This window comes from Gorilla gorilla, chromosome 20 (assembly GCF_029281585.2).
Source record: "Gorilla gorilla gorilla isolate KB3781 chromosome 20, NHGRI_mGorGor1-v2.1_pri, whole genome shotgun sequence".
Taxonomy (NCBI): domain Eukaryota; kingdom Metazoa; phylum Chordata; class Mammalia; order Primates; family Hominidae; genus Gorilla; species Gorilla gorilla.
In genome coordinates this window covers 45,457,759-45,482,275 of record NC_073244.2, presented here as the reverse complement: position 1 = coordinate 45,482,275, position 24,517 = coordinate 45,457,759, and the positions used below count along the sequence as shown (strand labels likewise).

Genomic DNA, 24,517 nt, shown 5'->3' with positions numbered 1-24,517 from the left:
GTAACACTTATCAAGGGATTGGGAAACAAGCACTCCAACACACTCCAGGTAAAGATTCCAAAGCAAAGCTTCTCTAGAGGGCGTGGTGGCTTGCACCTGTAGTCCCAGCTACTCAGGAGGCTGAGGCAGGAGGATCACTTAAGCCTGAGAGGTCGAGGCTGCAGTGAGCTATGCCCTTACCACTGCACTCCAGCCTGAGAGAGAGCAAGACCCTGTCTCGAAAAAAAAGAAAAAAAACCCCTAAAATTGTGCACAACTTTTGACTCATTCATTCCAATTCTAGGAAACTGTCCTGTAGCAGTTATCATTGATTTAAAATATATATAAATTTAGTTACAGGGATGGCCATCATGGGAATAAAAATTGGAAAATACAAGTGGCTAAAAATTGTATAAAGCTTTTGATGTATATTTAAAAAATAGAGCAATTATAAATTATGTCGTGGGAAAAATATTAATGGGAAAATGCTCCAAATATAATGTTAAATGCAAGAAACAAGCCCACCCCATGATCACCTAGGCCTCATTATCCTCATCTACGTAGGCAGAGCATGTCTGAACATGGCTGGGAGTGTTTTTATACTGCTGTTATGGGGCTGAAGAAGGGAAGGGGTTGATCATGTTAAAAATAAAGAAAGGGGAAGACTGGAAGGCAGCTGGATAAAGGGACAGTCTCCAGAACGGAGTAAAGACCCCTTCCTGGGATACTGCAGGAGCAGAAGATGGGAGTGGGTGAGGGCGGGGACCTGGGCTGATGAACATGGGCAGGTCTAAACAGCCAGGGTCACAGAGCAAAAACCTCCAGCAGCTAGAGCAGGTTCAGTGGCTTGATCAAGTGCCAGAAACAGCATAGGAAGCAGTGGAGTGCAGGTGTCAGAGGTGTACACAAGAGGCTGACCACTGCTCTTGGCTCTTTCGCTGCTCTCCTCCCCCCTAGAATGCCCACCAGGATGGCTGTGCAGGCAACACCAGCCCTCTGGACTAGAGAGGAGCTACCTTCCTAGCTGCCACTGTGACAGCTGGCCCTGGACCCTGGAAGGGCAGACCAACCCACAGTCAGGAGGTCCTGGCCCGGCCCCGGCCCCGGCACCAGCACCCAAAGGCAAAAAGGCAACTCACAAAAACAGAGGTTAATAACTTGTGAGTTAAAATAAGGTACATACACACATATTTGGACATAAACATTTGTTTTAATTTACATTAATAAAAGGAAATGCTCTACTTAAACAATAATTCATCTGGGTCTTCTTGTATAATACAAAATTCTTCCATGGGGGTCTGATGATTTGGGGGCCAGCAACTCTTCTCACATGTGTAAACTAGAATTGTTCCAAATTCCACAGAAAGACCTGAAAAATACAACATATTCAGGCTTCCAGCAAAAAGAGTTATGAGACTGATGTTACTAAAAGGAATGATTTTACCTTATAAGCTGAAAAAGTAATTAGGTAAAGCAAAAACAGTGCTTACTGCTTTCAGCTATAACAGAATCACAGTCTATCCTATAATAAGTGAATATTGATAACAAAAAAGCAAAATTAAAGTGGCAGGAAAATATACTTTAAAAATAAACAAAAATTTCAACAAGTGTTCATTATAACTGTCTAGCTATCTGATGTTGAAAATCTATATTAATCTACATGGTTCATGTGATATACATAGCTTTTGGCTAGGTGCGGTGGCTCACAACTGTGATCCCTGCACTTTGGGAGGCTGACGGGGAAGGACAGCTTGAGCCCAGCCTAGGCAACATAGTGAGACACCTGTCTCTACAAAAAACAAAACAAACAAACAAACAAAAAATATATATATATATATCTCATATAGCCTGGGCAACACAGTGAGACTTTACTAAAAAAAAAAAAAATTCACTGGGTGTAATGGTGCACACCTGTAGTCCCAGCTACTCAGAGGAGACTAAGGCAGGCGGATCACTTGAGCCCAGGAGATAAAGGCTGCAATAAGCTATGATTGCACCGCCGTACTCTGGCCTGGGTGATAGAGTGAGACCCTGTCTTAAAAAAAAAAAAAAAAAAAGAAAATATATATCATAGGACACACTACTGCCGAGAAAGGATAAGGATTCAGGCAAAAAATATAAAATAAACCCTAAGAGTTTACAGAAAATTATCAATGAATAAAGCCATAAAAAAAGATACCAAGAAAACATAAGCAATAAGAACTCTTGATATTAGAACAGAAAAGCAGGAGTCAAGAGGATGACGTAGGCAATGATTTGCAGCAGCAAAGGAGAAATACATTGTTTAAAAATGTATGCACTGGCTGGGCACAGCACATTGGCTCATGCTTGTAAACCCAGCACATTGGGAGGCTGTGGTATATGGATCACCTGAGGTCAGGAGTTCAAGACCAGCCTGGCCAACATGGTGAAACCCCGTCTCTACTAACAATACAAAAAATTAGCTGGGCGTGGTGGTAGGCACCTGTAATCCCAGCTACTTGGGAGGCTGAGGCAGGAGAATCGCTTGAACCTGGGAGGCAGAGGTTGCAGTGAGAAGAGATTGTGCCACTGCACTCCAGCCTGGGCAACAGAGCGAGACTCTGTCTCAAAAAAAAAAAAAAAAAATGAAAAAATGGCAGAGTTTAACTGGTATATGACCTTCCTCTAGGAGCATCTGACTGGTAAGGGAAAAGCGCCTCAAGTGAGCAAGTCTACAACTCCAGTAAACACATTGCGCATGCGGCCTCTCCCAAGTGCTGGAGGGCCACTATGCATGTGGACAGCCCACCCCAAGGGAAGAAACAAGAGAAGTAACCCAAGACCCGGGAAGTATAAAACCCCAAGTCAAAGGTCAAATGGACACTTGAATCTCTCAGGTTGCCTGCTTGGCCCTCTTCCAACTATATTTACTTCCTTTCGTTCTTGCTCTAAAACTTTTTAGTAAGTTTTCACTCCTGCTCTAAAATTTGCTTTGGTCTCTCCTCTGTCTTATGTGCCTCGGTCAAATTCTTTCTTCGGAGGAGGCAAGAACTGAGGTTGCTACAGACCCCTACAGATTCACCGCTGCTAACAGTATTGTGGCAAAAATGTTAGGTACAAAGGGGGAAAAATCAGACCACCCTCATACCTCTACAAAGCTACATTCCATGCAAAAGACATTTCTATATGAGTGAAAAATCTCAGAGACTAGAATGCCCATAAGCCCTTCCAGAAAAATATATTTCCCAGTGAGACTGAACCACCAGGAAATGACAGGAGGCAGCAGGGCAAAGGGCTGGCAGGGCTTTCACTGTCAGAAGACAACACAGGGGTCTACAAGGTTCTGAAAAGAGAAAGTGGGATTTAAAAATTTTATACATGGGTTGCCCCTCAAATATGAAGCCACATTACCATGCACAATCTGAAGCAAGATACCTCTGAGCCCTCCTTAAAGCTATTACTTGAGAAAATCCAGCTACTGCAAAAAGAATCAAAATAAAACAGGAATAAAAAAGCTCACTCTAAGAGTGGTGATAAACACTGAATCCATTTACACATAGAACTAAGGCTATCCAAATAGCTGTGATAATTATGATACTGGCCAGGCGCGGTGGCTCATGCCTGTAAATCCCAGCACTTTGGGAGGTCGAGGTGGACGGATCACTTGAGGTCAGGAGTTCAAGACCAGCCAACATGGCGAAACCCCGTCTCTATTAAAAATACAACATTAGCAGGGCGTGGTGGTGGGCGCCTGTAATCCCAGCTCCTCAAGAGGCTGAGGCAGGAGAATTGCTTGAACCTGGGAGGCAGAGGTTGCAATGAGCCGAGATAGTGCCACTGTACTCCAGGCTGGGCGACAGAGTGAGGCTCCATCTCAAAAAAAAAAAAAAAAGATACTGGGTCCAGGCACGGTGGCTCATGCCTATAATCCAAGCACTTTGGGATGCCGAGGCAGGTCGGGAGCTTGAGGTCAGGAGTTTGAGTCCAGCCTGGCCAACAACAGTGAAACCTGTTTCTACCAAAAATATAAAAAATTAGCTGGGTGTGGTGGTGGGCACCTGTAATCCCAGCTACTCAGGAGGCTGAGGCAGGAGAATCACTTGAACCTGGGAGGCAGAGGTTGCAGTGAGCCGAGATAGCACCATTGCACTCCAACCTGGGTGAAACTTCGTCTCAAAAAACAAAAAAGATACTGAAATATTTCAAGGTAGGAATAGGGTATAAATTTCCTTATCTACTATGGTAAGGAGCCAGATGCATCCTATCTAAAACTGAAACACAGAAAGAATGTTATTTTCTGTTAATAGCAGAAGCACCTTTCAGAAACTTGGGCCTCTTAGGTAAAGAACCTATTACCAAAAGTCCAGGCCAGGCGCGGCGGCTCACGCCTGTAATCCCAGCACTTTGGGAGGCCGAGGTGGGCGGATCACAAGGTCAGGAGATCGACACCATCCTGGCTAACACAGTGAAACCCCGTCTCTACTAAAAATACAAAAAAAAATTAGCTGGGCTTGGTTGCGGGCGCCTGTAGTCCCAGCTCCTTGGGAGGCTGAGGCAGGAGAATGGCATGAATCCGGGAGGCGGAGCTTGCAGTGAGCTGAGATTATGCCACTGCACTCCAGCCTGGGCGACAGAGCGAGACTCCGTCTCAAGAAAAAAGAAGAAAAAAAAAAAAAGTCCAGTAACTGCTTCACTTATACTTAACATTCCTTCTGTTAATTTGTACAAAAATTTGTTCTAAGACTTTTAATTACCATATTAGTGAATTTTCCTATTTTAGGAAAATTATTTTCGTCTAGCCATCCATACATTCATCTGACTTGCTATTTGTCTTTATGTCAAAAATGATTGTTGGAATAATGGTTATTAACATTGATAATAGTTTTAATTTCTGGCCAGGCATGGTTCATGCTTGTAATCACTTTGGGAGGCCAAGGCGGGAGGATCGCTTGAGTCTAGGAGTTCGAGACCAGCCTGGGCAACATGACGCAAACTTGTCTCTACAAAAAATACAAAAATTCCATCCTGGCCAACACAGTGAAACCCTATCACTACTAAAAATACAAAAACTAGCCGGGCGTGGTGGCGGGCACCTGTAATCCCAGCTACTGGGGAGGCTGAGGGAGGGGAATTGCTAGACCCCGGGAGGTGGAGGTTGCAGTGAGCCAAGAACGTGCCACTGCACTCCAGCCTGGGCGACAGAGAGAGACTCCATCTCAATAAATAAATCAATCAATAAATATTAAAAAAAAAAAAAAGACTGGCTGGATTATAAATTTCTTTTTTTTTTTTTTTTTTGAGACAGAGTCTCCTCACTCTGTCGCCAGGCTGGAGTAGAATGGTGCGATCTTGGCTCACTGCAACCTCTACCTCCTGGGTTCAAGCGATTCCCCGCCTCAACCTCCCAAGGAGCTGGGACTACAGGCACGTGCCACCACACCCAGCTAATTTTTTACATTATAGTAGAGACAGGGTTTCACCACATTGGCCAGGATGGCCTTCCTTGATCTCCTGACCTCGTGATCCACCCGCCTTGGCCTCCCAAAGTGCTGGGATTACAGGCGTGAGCCACCACACCTGGCCTAAATTTCTTAAAATAATTTTTTAATTCCCAAATTTTCTGTAATTTGCTTATGATATTTTATAAGTCAACAAAAGGTTTTTCATTTATTTAAAAATAATGCCAGAAATCCACAAACTCAAATTAATAAAGGGCTTCTCACCTAAATTAGCACTCTTGAGCATGCTGACCAGTGCTGGCATAAGCTGAAACTCAAATATCCTTTGGCCTCCACACTGGCTGCAGGCTGGGAGCTTGGTGACTTCTGATGTAGGGCAGGTCAAAAAGAGTGGCTCTCCACTCCAGGAATACCTAGGACAAGGAAACAAAGAACCCCAAATCAGAGCCACACAAGTCGCATTCTAGCATCTAAGGCCATGCTTTGCAACCTTTCTTTGTTTCTTGCAGAAATCTCCCAGAGGCCCAAAAACCTAGCACCATGGCTGTAAAGCATAGCAAGATATCTGGAAATCTTGTCAGTGTTCCATTCAAAGTCTCAAAGGCACTAAAGCCAATGTTCAACTGAATCTAGGTAAAGCTGCAACAAAGTCCAGACCCAGCTCCACTGCAGATTAAATGGAATCAGCCCTCCCATCACTGGCCTTACAGAGGAAAGGGCATGCCTTAGAGAAGAAGTCCCCAACCCCCAGGCCATGGACCCCCAGGCCATGGACCAGTACTGGTTGGTAGCCTATTAGGAATAGGGCCATGCAGCAGGAGGTGAGCAACAGGCAAGCGAACATTACCACCTGATCTCCACCTCCTGTCGTATCAGCAGCATTAGATTCTCATAGGAGCGCAAATCCTATTGTGAACTGCACATGCAAGGGATCTAGGTTGTGTGCTCCTTATGAGAATCTAAAGCCTTATGATCTGAGGTGAACAGTTTCATCCCAAAACCATGCCCCACGTCCCCCACCTCAGTCTGTGAAAAAATTGCCTTCCATGAACCAGTCCCTGATGCCAAAAAGGTTGGGGACCTCTGCCTTAGAGGGAGGAAACATTCACTTCAGTTTTTGGGTTTGTTTTTTTTTAAGATAAAGCCTTTTTCTGTTGCCCAGGCTGGAGTGCAGTGGCACAATCACAGCTCACTGCAGCCTTGACCCCCTGGGCTCAAGCAATCCTCTTACCTCAGCCTCCTGAGTAGCTGGGAACACAGAGGCGCATCACCATACCCAGCTAGTTTTTTAAAAAAAAATTTGTAGAGACAGGGTCTTGCTATAATGCCCAGACTGGTCTCAAACTCCTGGCCTCAAGTGATCCTCCCACCTCAGCCTCCCAAAGTGCTGTGATTACAGGTGTGAGCCACCACATCCAGCTCACTTCAATATTACTGTTCTTCGATATATAATTTCTGGTAAATCATTTTAAAAGTTACTAAACATGCAAAGAAGCAGGAAAATTTACCCCATAAAGAAAGTTAATGCAAGGAGACCCATGGACAAGATGATAAATTTATCAGACAAAAACTTTAAAATACCAGTAATGAATATGTAAAAAAAAAAAAACCTAGTGGAAAAGGTAGGCCGGGTACGGTGGCTCAGGCCTGTAATCCCAGCACTTTGGGAGGCTAAGGCGGGTGGATCACCTGAGGTCAGGAGTTCGAGATCAGCTTGGCCAACATGGCGAAACCCCATCTCTACTAAAACTACAAAAATTAGCCGGGCGTAGTGGCAGGTGCCTGTAATCCCAGTTGTGGGGGAGGCTGAGGCTGCGGCTGCGGCTGCAGAATCGCTTAAACCTGGAAGGCAGAGGTTGCAGTGAACTGAGATTGCTCCACTGCACTCCAGCCTGGATGACAGAGCAAGACTCCATCTCGAATAATAATAATACAAAAATTAGCCAGACACAGTGGTGCACGCCTGTGGTCCCAGCTACTTTGGAGGGTGTGGCAGGAGGATCACTTGAGCTCAGGAGTCTGAGGCTGCAGTGAGCCATGACTGCACCACTGTATTCCAGCCTACGCAAGCAACAGAACAACACCCAATCTCTTAAAAAAAAAAAAAAAAAAGCAACATAAAGAGTTAAAAATAAAAGACAAAAAAGGAACAAAATAGTAAACTAAAAATACTCAGTCACTGACAAGCAGGTTAAATAAAAGGAATACAGAGACAAAAACAAAAAAAACCCACCAAATGGAAAGTCAGGTGTAGTGACAGATGCCTATAACCCTAGCACTTTGAGAAGCTGAGAGGCTGAGGTGAGGGAACTGCTTGAGTCCAGGAGTTCAAGACCAGCCTAAGCAACATAGTGAGACACCCATCTCTTTAAAAAAAAAAAAAAAAAGAAATGGAGGAAAAAACAATAACAGAATAAAATTAACCCAACATGGTGGGGTGTGGTGGCTCATGCCTGTAATCCTAGCATTTTGGGAGGCCAAGGCAGGCAGGTCACCTGAGGTCAAAAGTTTGATACCAGCCTGGCCAACATGGCGAAACCTGTCTCTACTACAAAAAATTAGCCAGGCATGGTGGTGCGCACCAGTAATCCCAGCTACTCAGGAGGCTGAGGCAGGAGAATTGTTGAACCTGGGAGGCAGAGGTTGCAGTGAGCCGAGATCGTGCCACTGCACTCCAGCCTGGGCAACAGAGCAAGACTCCGTCTCAAGAAAAAAAAAACAAAACAAAACAATTAACCCAACAATACCAATGATTACATTAAAGGGACTGCATATTCCGTGTTAAAAAAACTGTAACTGTTAAGTTGAACTTGATCAAAATTTAAAGCCATCTGTCAGAATCTGTTTGAGTGCTAAAAAAAATTAAATTGAAAAAGGACTTGTACTCTTGACCATATGAAGAATTCCTACAACTCAGTAACACAAACAATATGGTGAGAGATTTGAATGACACATTATCCAAGATTATATACAGAGATGGAAAACAAGCACTTGAAATGATGCTCAACATCATTTGCCATTTGAGGAAATGCAAATTAAAGCCACAATAAAATGCCACTACACACCTTCTTAAATGGCTAAAATTAAAAACTGAACATCCCAAGCACTAGCAAAGATATACAGGAAGTAGAATTCTTAAAAACTGCTAGTGGGAATAGAAATGGCATAACCACTTTGGAAAACTGGCCTGTTTCTTAGCAAGTTAAACATGCATATCCCATATAATACAACCGTTCTATTCCTAGGTATCTACCCCCCCAAAATCAGAACATGTCTTACAAAGAGATGTAAACAAATGTTCACAGCAGCTTTATTTATAATAGCCAAACACTGGAAATAACCCAAATATCCATCAACTGGTAAATGTATAGTGGCACATCCATACAATGGAATACGACACAGCGGTCAAAAGGAATGAACTATTGATACATGCAATAAGAATAAATCTTGAAGTATTCTAAGTGAATAAAACCAGACCAAAAAAAAAAAGTATATCCTGTATGACCTTATATACTTTCACAGGAAATGCACTAAGGTGCAACAGAAAGATGATTGGCGGTTGCCTGGGGACTGGGGGAGCAGCACAGGACAGGGTAGGCAAGAACTTGCGAAGAAGTATGAGGAAACTCCTGGCAGGGAGGAATATGTTTACTGTCTTGACTGTTGTGATTTCAGGGGTGTATATGGATGTCAACTTATCAAAGTGCACACTGTAAAAATATAGGCAGTCTGTTGTATGTCAATTGTATCTCAATAAAGCTGCTGAAAAATAAATGTAAACAGACACACTTCACTACAGAAGATACACAGATGTCAAATGAGCATACGGAAAGATGCTCAACATCATTTGCTATTAGGAAAATGCAAATTCAAACCACAAGGAAATACCACCACCACCACCTACTAGAATGGCTACATTTAAAAGACTGACAATATTTTTAAAACCATCACCAGGCTAGGTTTCTCAATGCCAACTATTCTTATACTCCCTGTATTTTAGTATTTGCATATTTAGTTCTTATTTCATTAAGGAAAAATTCCCAATTTTATCTTTGAACATTGTTTCTGATCCATCTATTGCGTTCTCTATTTTGGACACCAATTCTCCTCATAGTAAATATATTTATCAACCCTTCAAAGATACCATCTTCTCTCTGAATGCTTTCTCTTTTTCTTCTGCATTCACTGGATTAGCTCAAGTCTTTCCTCTATACCAGTACTTTGATCTTTAGCCAAGTCTATTATGTTCCTTAACTTTTTTTTTTTTTTTTTTTTGAGACAAAGCCTTGCTCTCTCGCCCAGGCTGGAGTGCAATGGCGCAGTCTTGGTCAACTGCAACCTCCGCCTGCCAGGTTCAAGCAATTCTTCTGCCTCAGCCTCCCGAATAGCTGGGACTACAGGCACCCGCCACCACACCCAGCTAATTTTTGTATTTTTAGTAGAGACAGGGTTTCACCATATTGGCCAGGCTGATCTGGAACTCCTGACTTTGTGATCCGCCTGCCTTGGCCTCCCAAAGTGCTGGGATTACAGGCTTAAGCCACCACACCCGGCCAATGTTCCTTATATTCTATATGTATTAGATATGTAATGTCATGGGGCTTGGTTTCTTTAGCAATTCAATTTCCGATTCATACATAGTTCTTTATTTTCTCACCTTTGAGCTCTTGTTTTATGGAATCCATTCTTATGAAGTTCTTATACATTTTGAAGCATCTGCTGGGACCGATGTGCTCCTTGGATTATATTTTATTTTATTTTATTTTTTGAGACAGAGTCTCACTCTGTCACCCAGGCTGGAGTGCAGTGGCACGATCTCGGCTCACTGCAACCTCCACCTCCCAGGTTCAAGCGATTCTCCTGCCTTAGTCTCCTGAACAGCTGGGACTATAGGCACCCACCACCACGCCCGGCTAATTTTTGTATTTTTAGTAGAGACAGGGTTTCACCATGTTGGCTGGAATGGTCTCGATCTACTGACCTCGTGATCCACCCGCCTCGGCCTCCCAAAGTGTTGGGATTACTGGCGTGAGCCACCGAGTCCAGCTGGATTATATTTTCTGGCAGACTTGGTTCTTGAGCCTTTTCTATGTTCTCTTCATTTCCTTAACTGTTCTTGCCACAGTATGATTACCTAGGTGGCATGCTATTTTTCATCTAGCTCACACCTAAAGGAGGCAACTCAGTTAAGACCATCTATTTGCTCTGAAATGTCTGCAGAGGTTCTCATTGATTTCCTGTCCATCTCATATGAGGCCTGTTTTCCTCTCTCTAAGAGTACTGCCCATTTCCTCTACATTTCTGTAGATGGTAAAAGAGGGAACTGGGGTGAGGAGATAGTTCTTCTGGGACTGGATGCAATCTTTATTAGAATACCTGGGCTTTGCTTTTTCCTCTGAGACAGTGTAAAATGCTGTATGTTGAGAAAGATCCCACTCCAATGGAGGCGAAATTGCCCTTAACTTTCTGACTCATCATGGAACAAAGGAATGTTGCTTCTGAGAGGCAATCCCCGTCCTTTCCTACACCACCTCCCCACCACACCCAGTTCTTCAGCCAACAGCTGGGTCCACCATCCTCCACATTAGGAGGTGCAAACTCTCCTCCTGTGTGCTTCCTTCCAGACATATTATTAACTGAAAATTCTTAGGCCGGGCATGGTGGCTCACACCTGTCATCCCAGCACTTTCAGAGGCTGAGGTGGGTGGATCACCGGAAGTCGGGAGTTCAAGACCATCCTGGCCAACATGGTGAAACCTCATCTCTAATAAAAATACAAAAATTAGCCGGGCATGTTGGCACATGCCTGTAGTCCCAGCTACTCAGGAGGCTGAGACAGGAGAATTGCTTGAACCCAGAAGATGGAGGTTGCAGTGAGCTGAGATCGTACCATTGCTCTCCAGCCTGGGGGACAGAGACAGATTCCGTTTCCGAAAAAAGAAAATTCTTTGTGGACTCATCAGTATATTTTAGGCAGGTGAGAGAAAAGGCCTGTGGAAGTAGAACTTGCACTTAACCATGCCGGAAATTTCTGTATCTTTCTCTGCAAAGATAACTTAGTTACATAAGTGAATAAATATATATGTTAAACACTCAAGAACTCTACTAGACATTTATGGATATTATATCCTGGGCTATCACTTTGAGTTTTATGGCACTAAGCCCTTTTCCTTTGTTCAGTGCTGATAAAAGGGAATTTCTTTTTTAATATTTATTTTATTTGGCCTGATTTTTAGCTTTTAGATTCATTGTGGTAGGTATCGGGGAAAAAGACCATCTGAGCTAATTCTGCCCACTTCGTCTGGACCTGTTTTTACTATGTGGCTATTTTTATAAATTATACCTGCTGGGTATGTCATTTCCTCTGAGGCCTTTCTGATAGCCTACCTAAAATAGCTCTATTTTTTCCTCATTTATCACTTATGGAAATCATACAGGTTTGTTTTTAATCTCCCCCACTAGACACAGTGGCTCAAGCCTGTAATTCCAGCACTTTGGGAGGCTGAAGCGGGCAGATCATTTGAAGTCAGGAGTTCGATACCAGCCTGACCAACATGATAAAACTCCGTCTCTACTAAAAATACAAAAAGTAGTCAGGCGTGGTGGCGCTGTAATCCTAGATACTCGGGAGGCTGAGGCAGGAGACTCTTAAACTTGGGAGGCGGAGATTGCAGTGAGCCAGGATCACGTCACTGCACTCCAGCCTGGGTGGCAGGGCGAGACTCCATCCCAGAAAAATAAAAATAAATTAAAAAATAAAAATAAATATATGGGCCAAGGTTCGTGGCTGATGCCGGTAATCCCACCACTTTGGAAGGCCGTGGCAGGAGGATCACTTGAGGCCAGGAGTTTGAGAGCAGACTGGGCAACATGATCAGACCCCATCTCTACAAAATACATTTTTAAAAAATTAGCCAAACATAGTGGCACACGCCTGTAGTTCTAGCTACTTGGGAGGATCGATTGAGCCCAAGAGGTAGTTGTTACAGTGAGCAATGATCACGCCACTGCACTCCAGGGTGGACAACAGACTGAGACCCTCTCTCTAAAAAAAAATTTTTTTAATAATAATAATAGTCCAGGCACAGTGGCTCATGCCTCTAATCCTAGAACAAACTCTGGGAAGCCAAGGCAGGTGGATGGCTTGAGCCCAGAAGTTTGGAACCAGCCTGGCCAACATGGTGAAATACCATTTCTAAAAAAATATACAAAAACTAGTTGGGCATGGTGGCACGTGCCTGTAGTCCCAGCTACTTGGGAGGCTGAAGTGGGAGGATCACTTGAGCCCAGGAGGTCAAGATGCACTGAGCTATGATTGATCACACCACTGCACTCCAGCCTGAGCAACAGAGCAAGACCCTGCCTCCCAAAAAAAAAAAAAAAAAAAAAGCCAGGCATGGTGGCTCACACTTGTATCTCAGAACTTTGGGAGGCTGAGGCGGGCAGATTACGTGAGGCCAGCAGTTCGAGACCAGTCTGGCCAACGTGGTGAAACCCCATCTCTACTAAAATACAAAAAAATCAGCTGGGCAGGGTGGTGGGCACCTGTAATCCCAGCTACTTGGGAGGCTGAGGCAGGAGAATGGCTTAAACCCAAGAGGTGGAGGTTGCATTGAGCCAAGATCACGCCACTACACTCCAACCTGGGCAACAGAGCGCGACTCCCTCTCAAAGAAAAAAAAAATTAAATAATAATAATAATAAAGGCTATGAGAACATGGACTTCGTCTGTGCCGTTTCTTGCTATATCTGCAGCACCTACAAATACCAGTAACTGGCATGCAGAATAGACTTCATAAGTATTTGTTAGACAAATGAGTGCACTTTACCTTACTGAATCCTCCTACACATCCTATAAAGTAGGTATTAGGTCCTATAAAGCAGGTATTAGGTTCTCTCTTGGTTTGGGGAATACTGTAGGTTTTGCTTTTCTCATATTTTCCTGTGTTTTCCAAACTAATATGTATTACCTTTATAATCAAGGAAAACAATAAAAGGAACTGTGCCTTTTTTTACCTCAAAATCTGCTCCTGACAAGCAGCAATTCGCTTCATGAATTTGTAAAACGTCTGATCTCCACTTTTAATTATGGTCTTCTCATATTTTTCATCACCATCATTAGGAAGGCTAAAAACAGAAGCAGAAAGCACTTTTGAATGTCTATATCCAGAAAATTACAGCATTTGCAAGAGAAAACAAGATAATTTTCTTTTAAAAAAATTTATCAGGCCAGGCGCAGTGGCTCACGCCTGTAATCTCAGCACTTTGGTTGGGAGGCCGAGGCAGGCAGATCACAAGGTCAGGAGATCGAGACCATCCTGGCCAACATGGTGAAACCCCATCTCTACTAAAAAATACAAAAAATTGGCTGGGCATGGTGGCTTGCGCCTGTAGTCCCAGCTACTCAGCAGGCTGAGGCAGAGGAAATCGCTTGAACCCGGGAAGCAGAGGTTGCAGTGAGCCGAGATCGTGCCACGCCACTGCACTCCAGCCTGGTGACAGAGTGAGACTCCATCTCAAAAAAAAAACAAAAAAAAAACAATCACGCCTTTAATCCCAGCACTTTGGGAGGCCGAGGTGAGCGGATCACCTGAGGTCAGGAGTTTGAAACCAGCCTGGACAACATCTTGAAACCCCATCTCTAATAAAAATACAAAAAATTAGCCAGGTGTGGTGGCGGGCGCCTGTAATCCCAGCTCCTTGGGAGGCTGAGGCAGGAGAATCACTTGAACCCAGGAGATGGAGGTTGCAGTGAGCCAAGATTGCGCTATTGCACTCCAGCCTGGGCAAGAAGAGTGAACCTCCGTCTCAAAAAAAAATTTCTCAGGCCGGTGCAGTGGGCTCACGCCTGTAATCCCAGCACTTTGGGAGGCCGAGGCAGGCGGATCACTTGAGCTCAGGAGTTCAAAATCATCCTGGGCAATCTGGCAGAACCTTGTCTCTACAAAAAAATACAAAAATTAGCTGGGCATGGTGGCATGCACCTGTGGTCCCAGCTATTCCAGAGGCAAGGCTGTGGTGAGCCGTGAGCACACCATTGCACTACAGCCTAGATAACAGTGTGAGGCCCTGTCTCAAAAAGAAAAAAAAAAAAACTGTCAAAGTTAAAAAACTGTCAAGTAAACTTTTTTTTTTTGAGAGGGAGTCTCCCTCTGTCACCCAGGCTGGAGTGCAATGGTGCAATCTTGGCTCACTGCAACCTCCACCTCCTGGGTTCAAGCAATTCTCCTGCCTCAGCCTCCTGAGTAGCTGGGATTGCAAGTGTGCGCCAACACGTTCAGCTAATTTTTGTATTTTTAGTAAAGACAAGGTTTCACCACATCGGCCAGGCTGGTCTCCAACTCCTGACCTCAAGTGATCCATCTCGGCCTCCCAAAGTGCTGGGATTATAGGAGTGAGCCACCGCGCTCAGCCAAAAACTGTCAAGTAAATATTTTTGATGTTAAAATTGTGTACATGTAGCTCTGCAGTTCCCTGCCCAACCCTTCTCCCAAGCCATTTTCAACTCTTGGGTAATTATTTACAATTTAAAAAGTCGCAGGGCACAGTGGCTCACACCTGTAATCTCAACACTGTGGAAGGCCGAGGCAGGTGGATCACGAGGTCAAAAGATCGAGACCATCCCGGCCAACATGGTGAAACCCTGTCTCTACTAAAAATACAAAAATTAGCTGGGCATGGTGGTATGCACTTGTAATCCTAGCTATTCAGGAGGCTAAGGGAGGAGAATTGCTTAAACCTGGGAGGTGGAGGTTGCAATGAGCCGAGATTGAGCCACTGTACTCCAGCCTGGCAACAGAGCGAGATTCTGTCTCAAATATATATATTTTCATATATATATATTTTCATATATACGAAAATATTTTCATATATATATTTTCATATATATTTTTCATATATGTGAAAATATTTTCATATTTTCATATATATGAAATATATATATATATTTTCATATATATGAAAATATTTTCATATATATATTTTTTCATATATATATGAAAATATTTTCATATATATATTTTTTCATATATATATGAAAATATTTTCATATATATTTTTTCATATATATATGAAAATATTTTCATATATTTTTTAATATATATATTTTATTATGTATTTTATATATATATATATATTTTTTCATCTGGGTGCGGTGGCTCACGCCTGCAATCCCAGCACTTTGGGAGGCCAAGGAGAGTGGGTCACTTGAGGTTAGGAGTTTGAGACCAGCCTGGCCAACATGGTGAAGCCCCATCTCTACTAAAAATACAAAAATTAGCCGGGTGTGGTGGCGGGTACCTGTAATCCCAGCTACTTGGGAGGCTGAGGCAGGAGGATCACTTGAACCTGGGAGCTGGAGGTTGCAGTGAGCCATTATCACACCGCTGTACTCCAGCCTGGGCGAAAAACTGAGACTCTGTCTCAAAAAAACCAAAAATTTTTTTAATTAGCTGAGTTTGGTGGCACACACCTGTAGTCCCAGCTATGGGGAAAGCTGAGGCCAGAGGATCCCTTGAGGCCAGGAGTTTGAGGCTGCAGTAAACCATGAGCAGGCTGGGCGTGGTGGCTAACACCTGTAATCCCAGCACTTTGGGAGGTCGAGGTGGGCGGATCACTTGGGGCCAGAACTCCAAGAAGAGCCCGGCCAGTATGGCAAAAGCCCATCTCTACTAAAAAGAAAATACAAAAATTAGCTGGGTGAAGTGGCGCACGCCTATGGTCCCAGCTACTCGGGAGGCTGAGACATGAGAGCTGCTTAAGCCTGCGAGGGAGAGGTTGCAGTGAGCCGAGAACGTGCCACTGCACTCCAGCCTGGGCAACAGAGCAAGACTGTCTCAAAAAAAAAAAAAGGCCATAACCACACCACACCACTGCAGTTCAGCCTGGGAAACAAAGCAAGATCCCATCTCTAAAAAAAAAAAAAATGAATAATACTCTAGTCTGAAGAAACCCACCAAAAATAAGCAAATACATAAAAACTTAAGAAATTAAAAAATAAAAAATCCTGCCGGGCGCAGTGGCTCACACCTGTAATCCCAGCACTTTGGGAGGCCAAGGCAGGTGGATCACGAGGTCAAGAGATTGAGACTATCCTGGTCAACATGGTGAAACCCCGTCTCTACTAATAATACAAAAATTAGCTGGGTGTGGTGGCGCACACCTGTAGTCCCAGCTACTTGGGAGGCTGGGGCAAGAAAATTGCTTGAACCCAGGAGGGGGAGGTTGCAGTGAACCGAGATCGCACCACTGCACTCCAGCCTGGCAAGAGAGCCCATATCACACACACAAAAAAATAAATACATAAATAAATAAATATAAAATAAAAAGTCCTTATAACCATCAATTCTATTAAGGATTATTTTCAAACACCAACATGTCTTCATGCATTCCCCTTCATCATTATTCTGAAAAAGCCTACAAATGAAACAGTTCTGGTAAAGAACCAGGCCATTTCTCCAAATATTCTATTGAAATTTTTTTATTCTAATAGTAAAAAATGCTGGGTGCAGTGGCTAAAACAAATTCTTAGGCCAGGTGCAATGGCTCACGCCTGTAATCCCAGCACTTTGGGAGGCTGAGGTGGGTGGATCACCTGAGGTCAGGAGTTCGAGACCAGCCTGACCAACATAGTGAAACCCCATCTCTACTAAAAATACAAAAATTAACTGGGCATGGTGGCACATGGCTGTAATCCCAGCTACTTGGGAGGCTGAGGTAGGAGAACTGCTTAAACCCGAGAGGTGGAGGTTGCAGTGAGCCGAGATCGTGCCATTGCACTCCAGCCTGGGTAACAACAGCGAAACTCAAAAAATTTTAATTGGTCAGACATGGTGGTGTGCACCTGTACTCCCAACTACTTGGGAAACTAAGATAGATTGCCTGAGCCCAGGAGTTCAAGGCTGCATGAGCTGTGATCACACCAATTTACTCCAGCATGGGTGACAGAGTGAGACCCTGTCTCTCTCAGTCAATCAATAAGCAAAAATGATCATTCTTACTTCTTTAGAGAGCTTTGGTTTATAAAGCCTTTCAAGATCTACCCTCTCGCTTAACTCTCAAAAAATCATGGGATGAAACAGAGAACAGAGATATCAGCATCACTCTCATTTTACAGAATTGAGGATCTGAAAGCATCTCTGAGGTCCTGGGCCAGTTCTGGAGCCACAGCCAAGAGTCAATAAACAAATGGCGTTTTTCTTTTCCTTTTTCCATTTTTTCACCCCAATCTTATTATCCCAGATCAACTGGTAGTTTTCTAACTTGCCTGTCTCTGCTATAAAGACATATTAGAAATATAAAAGAAAATTTAAGAGTCAGTGAACGCGTCTTCTATAAATACTTGCCATCTCTAACTTCTGTTTGTTCATCTTCACTTTCTTAACGGCAATTATAAATAGAGCAGGGTTTTCAAGCTAACTCAAGTTGGCTGATAAGGAAGTGAAGCAAAAAGGTCCTACATACAAGTTCTGCCTGAAAGTTTCCCCAGGTCCTGTGGTGAAACTGAAGGGTAACTCTTGTGGCTGCTTCCCAATCCAGTCACCTCTCAACCTCAGCAGCACACATCCTCACCTTTGGGAAAGCAACTGATCCATGGCAATGCCTTCTCTCTGCTGATAGTCCCTCAGAAGGCTGTGGGCATGATCCAGGTTGACAAAGTCCCTGTAATCATCCTCATCTGCAACACAGATGTAGTAGGGCAGGAAGAGCGGCAGCCCAGGAGGCACACGATGGGCAGCACCCAGGACAGCATCCTGCAGGCGGAGGTCTTGGAGCCGAGCAGTCCAGTCTACGTCTTTGGCACTGCTGGCATCATTCCCAAAATCCAAGGTAAACTGTGGTGAAGGCGCCTCCTCAGTATCACTTCCCCAGTCATCAGCACCTTCACACCAGGCCTCAGCTGCAAGGCTGTTTTCCTGTTTCTGGAAAAATATTCAGTGAATGAGGTCCGAGCACATTTGGGAGGTTTATTCTAATCCTTCGGCTCCAGCCACCCACCCCGGCGCCTTCCAGAGGGAGCCTTCACACCATCCCCTTCCCCTCTGGTACACTCCAATCAAACTTTCTAGACCCTATGTACTCAAAAGCATGTTGGAGATGACTTAAAATACTTGTCTTTCCTTTTTGGGGTGAGTGTGACAGATATAGTACAGGGGTTATTCAACCATCCATTCCAATATCTTTCTGTTGTGCTTCATGTATTGCAGGAACTGAAAAGAAAGAACTACCTTTCCCAGACCCCTTAGCAGCTAGGGTTTCAGATATGATTAGGGGTCTGCTAATCAGGTCTACTAGAGAGAAACATGAACTTGAGACAGAGTGAAGTAGAAAGAAAGACCACATAGCAAAAGGTAGCCATTGTGTAGACACAGACAGAACAAGGCTTTGGAGCCAACGGTTCAGTGGCAAAGACAGCCTCTAGTTCACCAGATCACACCTAAGCTTCCTGACAGCAGGGGAGGTGGCATAGCAGCTCCTTCAAGGCCAGTTCTGAGGTGTGATTCTGGAGGGCATTCCTGGAGCCTCCTCCTTCAGCCTATCCACTTACTAAAAACCTCACTCCTGTGTTAAGTCTGTCTCAGCTTAAAAGCCAGGCATGGTGGCACGTGCCTGTAATCCAGCTACTCAGGAGGCTGAGGCAGGAGAATCGCTTGAACCCGGGAGGCGGAGGTTGCAGTGAGCCAAGATCACACCACTGCACTCCAGCCTGGGTGACAGAGCGACACTCGGTCTCAAAAAAAAAAAAAGCAACAGCACTTTTCTAATTATCTGCACCTGAACCCTGACAAATATAGGCAAACACCACTGTCTTCAACTTTTTATTCAAGTACTGCTAATACTATGCCTAGCAAACATCAAGAACTGGGTGCAGGCCGGGCCCAGTGTCTCACGCCTGTAATTCCAGCATTTTGGGAGGTTGAGGTGGGCGGACTGTTTAAGTCCAGGAGTTCAAGAACAGCCCGGGCAACATGACAAAATCCCATCTCTACAAAAAATATGAAAATTAGCTGGGCATGGTGGCACGTGCCTGTAATCCCATCTACTCAGGAGGCTGACGTGGGAGAATGGCTTGAGCCCAAGAGGCAGAGATCATGCCACTGCACTCCAGCCTGGGTGACCAGAATGCAACCCCATCTCAAAAAAAAAAAACAAACAAACAAACAAACAAACTCAGTGTATATATAAAGACACATTTACAGTCAAAGGGAGGCTAAATTGTGTTCTGCAGCTACCAACTTGCCTGCCTTTTCAATAAATTCAGATTTCATCTTATGAAATGTGTTAATACATATATAGCTCTCATAAAGTAAGTATATTTACTATAAAGACACGTATACGTTATCACATACAACCACATATATGTACACACCCATATATATTCCCAAACAGGAAAATCAGTAAACTGTGTGTCTCAAGACCTTCAGTGTAAGTTTTAAAAAACTACTATATATAAAATGGAATATTTTTCACCCTTAAAAAAAAAAGGAAATTCTGTCATTTGTGACAACATGGATGGAATTGGAGAACATTTTGCTAAGTGAAATAAGCCAGACACAAAGACAAATGCTGCATGTATTCACTTATATGTGGAATCTAAAACAACCTCAAAGAAGTAGAGAGTAGAGTGGTGGTTAAAGAAATCTGGAGTGGCCAAGTGTGGTGGCTCACGCCTGTAATCCCAGCACTTTGGGAGGCCGAGGCGGGTGGGTTGCTTGAGGTCAGGAGTTCGAGACCAGCCTGGCCAACATGGTGAAACCCTTTCTCTACTAAAAATACAAAAATTAGCTGGGCGTGGTGGCGAGTGCCTGTAATCCCAGCTACTAGGGAGGCTGAGGCAGGATAAGCGCTTGCATCCAGGAGGTGGAGGTTGCAGTGAGCCGAGATTGTGCCATTGCACTCCAGCATGGACAACAAGAGCGAAACTCGGTCTCAAAAAAAAAAAAGAAAGGAAGAAAGAAACCCGGAGCGGGAAGAATAAGTAGATGACGGTCAAAGAATACAAAACCTCAGTTATTCAGGAGGAATGTGGGTTTTTTTTAAGTCCTACTGCACAGCATGAATATAGTTAATAATGGAGTATTGTGGCTGGGCACGGGGGCTCAAGCCTGTAATCCCAGCACTTTGGGAGGCTGAGGTGGGTGGATGACAAGGTCACGAGATCGAGACCATCCTGGCTAACATGGTGAAACCCTGTCTCTACTAAAAATTTAAAAAAATAAAAAAATTAGCTGGCCGTGGTGGCGGGCGCCTGTGGTCCCAGCTACTCTGGAGGCTGAGGCAGAATGGTGTGAACCCAGGAGGTGGAGCTTGCAGTGAGCAGAGATGGCGCCACTGCACTCCAGCCTGGGCAACAGAGCGAGACTCCGTCTCAAAAAAATATATATAATATTGTGTATCTCCAAATTGCTAGAGGAAATTTCAAATGTTCTCACAAGATGTTAAGTATTTGAGGTGATGAATGCATTAACTAGCTTCATTTAATTATTCCACATGATATTCATGAATCATAGCCATCACTTTATACCTCATAAATTTATACATTATTATAAACTGTCAATTTACAGTTAAAAAAAATGTTGAAGAAATCCAGGAGGAAGTCTCCATCTCCCTCTCTTTTTTTTTTTGGCAGGGGACAGGGTCTGGCTTTGTCACCCAGGCCGGAGTGCAGTGGCACAAGTGTAGGTCACTGCAGCCTCAACCTCCTAGACTCAAGCAATCCTCCTACCTCAGCCTCCTGAGTAGCTGGCACTACAGTTGCGTGGCCATCATGCCTGGCTAATTTGTTTACTTTTTATAGAGACGACGTTTTGCTATGTTGCCCAGACTGCTCTCCCAGCATTTTGTTTTGTTTTGTTTTGTTTTTACAGAGTCTTGTCACCCAGGCTGGAGTGCAGTGGCATGATCTCAACTCACTGCAATCTCTGCCTCCTGGATTCAAGCGATTCTCCTGCCTCAACCTCCCTTGTAGCTGGGATTACAGGTGCCTGCCACCATGCCCGGCTAATTTTTTGTTTTTGTTTTTAATAGAGACGGGGTTTCGCCATGTTGGCCAGGCTGGTCTCCAACTTCTGACCTCAGGAGATCCGCCCGCCTCGGCCTCCCAAAGTGCTGGGATTACAGGCGTAAGCCACCGCGCCCAGCCTGGTCTCCAACTTCTGAGCTCAAGCAATCCTCCCACTTCAGCCTCTCAAAAAATGGTGGGATCACAGGCGTGAGCCACCATGCCGGGCCTCCATCTCCTTTTAACAAAGGAGTTAGAAAATAAAAATAAAGTAAAATAGAAGAAAAAAAAAACTCTCACAAAACCTTAAGAAAGGCCGGGCACGGTGGCTCATGCCTGTAATCCCAGCACTTTGGGAGGCCGAGGCGGGTGGATCACCTGAGGTCGGCAGTTCGAGACCAGCCTGACCACCATGGCGAAACCCCGTCTCTACTAAAAATACAAAATTAGCCGGGCGTGGTGGCATATGCCTGTAATCCCAGCTACTAGGGAGGCTGAGGCAGGAGGATCGCTTGAACCTGGGAGGCGGAGGTTGCGGTGAGCCGAGATCGCGCCATTGCACTCCAGCCTGGGCGACAGAGCGAAACTCCGTCTCAAAAAAACAAACAAAAAAAACTTTACGAAAACAGCATTTTATGGTTCTTCAGAAAAGCAAAAAACACTCCAGTGTACTTCAAAGAACACGGCTTTAAAGTCTGTCCCAAACTATTATCTGGAAAATATCCTCAAATGACAGAAAAACAATAGCATGCCAATCACAACCTTTACCTGAGCGTCCTGCGCCTCTCTCTCTGGCACCTGCAGGCACTGGGAGCGGAACACCTTCCAGCTTCGGGGTGAAGACAAAGGGCCGTGAGGGCTGCACCCCGACTCCAGCCCGCCGGCCCGCCCCAGCCCGCTGGAAAGGACACCCCTGGAGCAGCTCTGGGACTTCCCCGCCTACCTGCGCGCACCGCCGGTGCTACAGCCGGGGCAGGCGCACGCGAACACGTGCAGCAGACGGTGAAACGGGGAGCCTTCCAGCGGGCAGTACACCTGCACGACCAGGGCGAGCGGCTGCCCGCAGCGCTGACACACGGGCCTGGGCGCAGCCACGGTGGGCAGAGCATCCTAAGGGGACAGAGGAGGCGCTCAGACCCCGACTCACCCCGGGACCTCGCCCACTCCCTCCGCACCCTTCAGCAGCACCCATCGACCCCAGCTCCGGCACCCGCCCTCACCGGAATGCCGCCCAGCTTGCTAGCAGTCCAGGCACCCGGCCCTGTGGGGCTGCCGTGCACCGGCGCATCTCGAAGGCCCAGCAGCACCGGATTCAGAATGGCCGCCATGGCCGCCGGGCGACCAGGTGAAAACGCAAACTACGGCGGCCGAGCGGGCGCGCCTCTCTGCGCACGCGCAACGCTACGCTAAAAATGATAACCCCGCTCCCTTACTAGGATCCGATGCGGAGGCGTGGCTTTAAGGCGCGTGCGCTCAGGTCACAGAGCCACAGAGGCGCCGCTGGCGTCAGGGGCTCGAAATCCCGGAGTCCCAGGCATTATGTGCCCCTTAATGCGCAGTGATAGGAAGTATACACCATCTACTAGGAAGTAGTTTTGCCGAAAAGCTAACTTTCTTTTTTCCTTTTTTTCCTGAGACGAGGACTTGCTATATTGCCCACACTGGTCTTGAACTCGTGGGTTCAAGCGATCCTCCCGCCTCCGCCTCCCAAAGTGTTGCGATTACAGGTGTGAGCCACTGGAAAAAAGCCTTCCCGGAAAATAAAAATTTTAGGTGGGATAATGGTATTATCAGTCATTAACAAGAACAATAAAGTTTTTTAAAAAGTTAAAGTTTTTAATTTTTAGAGAAACACACCAAAATGCTTATAGATGAAATATCTCGGATTTGCTACTACATAATTAAGGTGGTGGGGTGTAAATACAGTAAGATTGACCATGAGTTGATAATTGTTGAAATTTGGTGCCAGGCACACGGAGATTTATTCTATTTGGGTTTTATATGTTTGAGATTTTTCAGTTTTTATTTTTGTTTTGTTTTGTTTTGTTTTTGTGACAGAGTCTTGCTGGGTCGCCCAGGCTGAAGTGCAGTGGCGCCATCTCACTGCATCTCAGCCTCCCAGGTTCAAGTGATTCTCCTGCCTCAGCCCCACCCAGTAGCTGGGGTTACAGACGCCCACCACCACGCCCGGCGCCCGGCTTTTTTTTTTTTTTTTTTTTTTTAGACGGAGTTTCACTCTTATCGCCCAGGCTGGAGTGCACTGGCGTGATCCCAGCTCACTGCAACCTCTGCCTCCTAGGTTCAAGCGATTCTTCTGCCTTAGCCTCCCGAGTAGCTGAGATTACAGGCATGTGCCACCATGCCTGGCTAATTTAGTATTTTTAATAGAGATGGGGTTTCTCCATGTTGGTCAGGCTGGTCTCGAACTCCCAACCTCAGGTGATCCGCCCACCTTGGCCTCCCAAAGTGCTGGAATTACAGGCGTGAGCCACCGTGCCCGGCCTTTTTTGTATTTTTAGTAGAGACGGGGTTTCACCATGTTGGCCAGGCTGGTTTCGAGCTCCTGAAATCAAGTGATCTGCCCACCTCGGCCTCCCAAACTATTAGTATTACAGGTGTGAGCCACCGCGCCCAGCCACACAATACAGTTTTTTCAATTCCTGCAGCACAACATGGGTGAATTTCAAAAGCATCATGAGAAGAAGCCAGACACAAAAGGCGCCATTCTGGTAAACGCAGAACTTCAGGGGAAAAAAAATCAGTTCAATGGTAGTCAGGAGTTGGGATGAGGGAGTAGGACTGGACCGCAAGTGTCAGGAACTTTTGAGGGTGAGGAAAATGCTGTATATCTCATCTGTAATGGTTCTAAGACTGTATATACACTTGTGAAAACTCAGAACTGTATACCAAAGAAAGGTGAATCTTATGTAAATCACACCCCAATAAACCTGACTTTTTAAAAATGCAGGCTGCAAAAACATTATTTTAGGATTCATAACATGGTATGCAAAAGAAATGTATGTTTTCAAGGATTTACACCTCAAAGGAGGAAGCACCAGCCTTTGCGAGGTTTGGCTCTAGCCCAGCAAGGATCTGGAGATGAAACCCATTTACTCCT

At 45.0% G+C, this 24,517-nt stretch overlaps 1 protein-coding gene across 1 annotated transcript; it reads right to left on the bottom strand.

Annotated features, from left to right (window-relative positions):
• Positions 1–1,169: 1,169 nt before the first annotated feature.
• On the bottom strand, positions 1,170–22,786 carry PDCD2L (programmed cell death 2 like). The gene is made up of 7 exons (XM_004060470.4): positions 22,620–22,786; positions 22,343–22,509; positions 22,168–22,228; positions 17,970–18,319; positions 13,416–13,526; positions 5,664–5,812; positions 1,170–1,348 (listed from the first exon to the last, which is right to left on the bottom strand). The coding sequence occupies exons 1-7, from the start codon at positions 22,725–22,727 to the stop codon at positions 1,218–1,220; spliced, it is 1,077 nt and encodes a 358-aa protein (XP_004060518.3). The 5' UTR covers positions 22,728–22,786; the 3' UTR covers positions 1,170–1,217.
• Positions 22,787–24,517: the final 1,731 nt, after the last annotated feature.

What these genes read in the sequence shown, in the direction of transcription:
- PDCD2L (XM_004060470.4), bottom strand. Translation starts at nt 22,727, where the DNA reads ATGGCGGCCATTCTGAATCCGGTGCTGCTGGGCCTTCGAGATGCGCCG. An exon ending in GAGAGGCGCAGGACGCTCAG is followed by an intron (nt 18,320 to 22,167) that starts GTAAAGGTTGTG and finishes ATATTTTTCCAG; the next exon opens with AAACAGGAAAACAGCCTTGC. An exon ending in TGTCAGGAGCAGATTTTGAG is followed by an intron (nt 5,813 to 13,415) that starts GTAAAAAAAGGC and finishes TCCTTGTCCTAG; the next exon opens with GTATTCCTGGAGTGGAGAGC.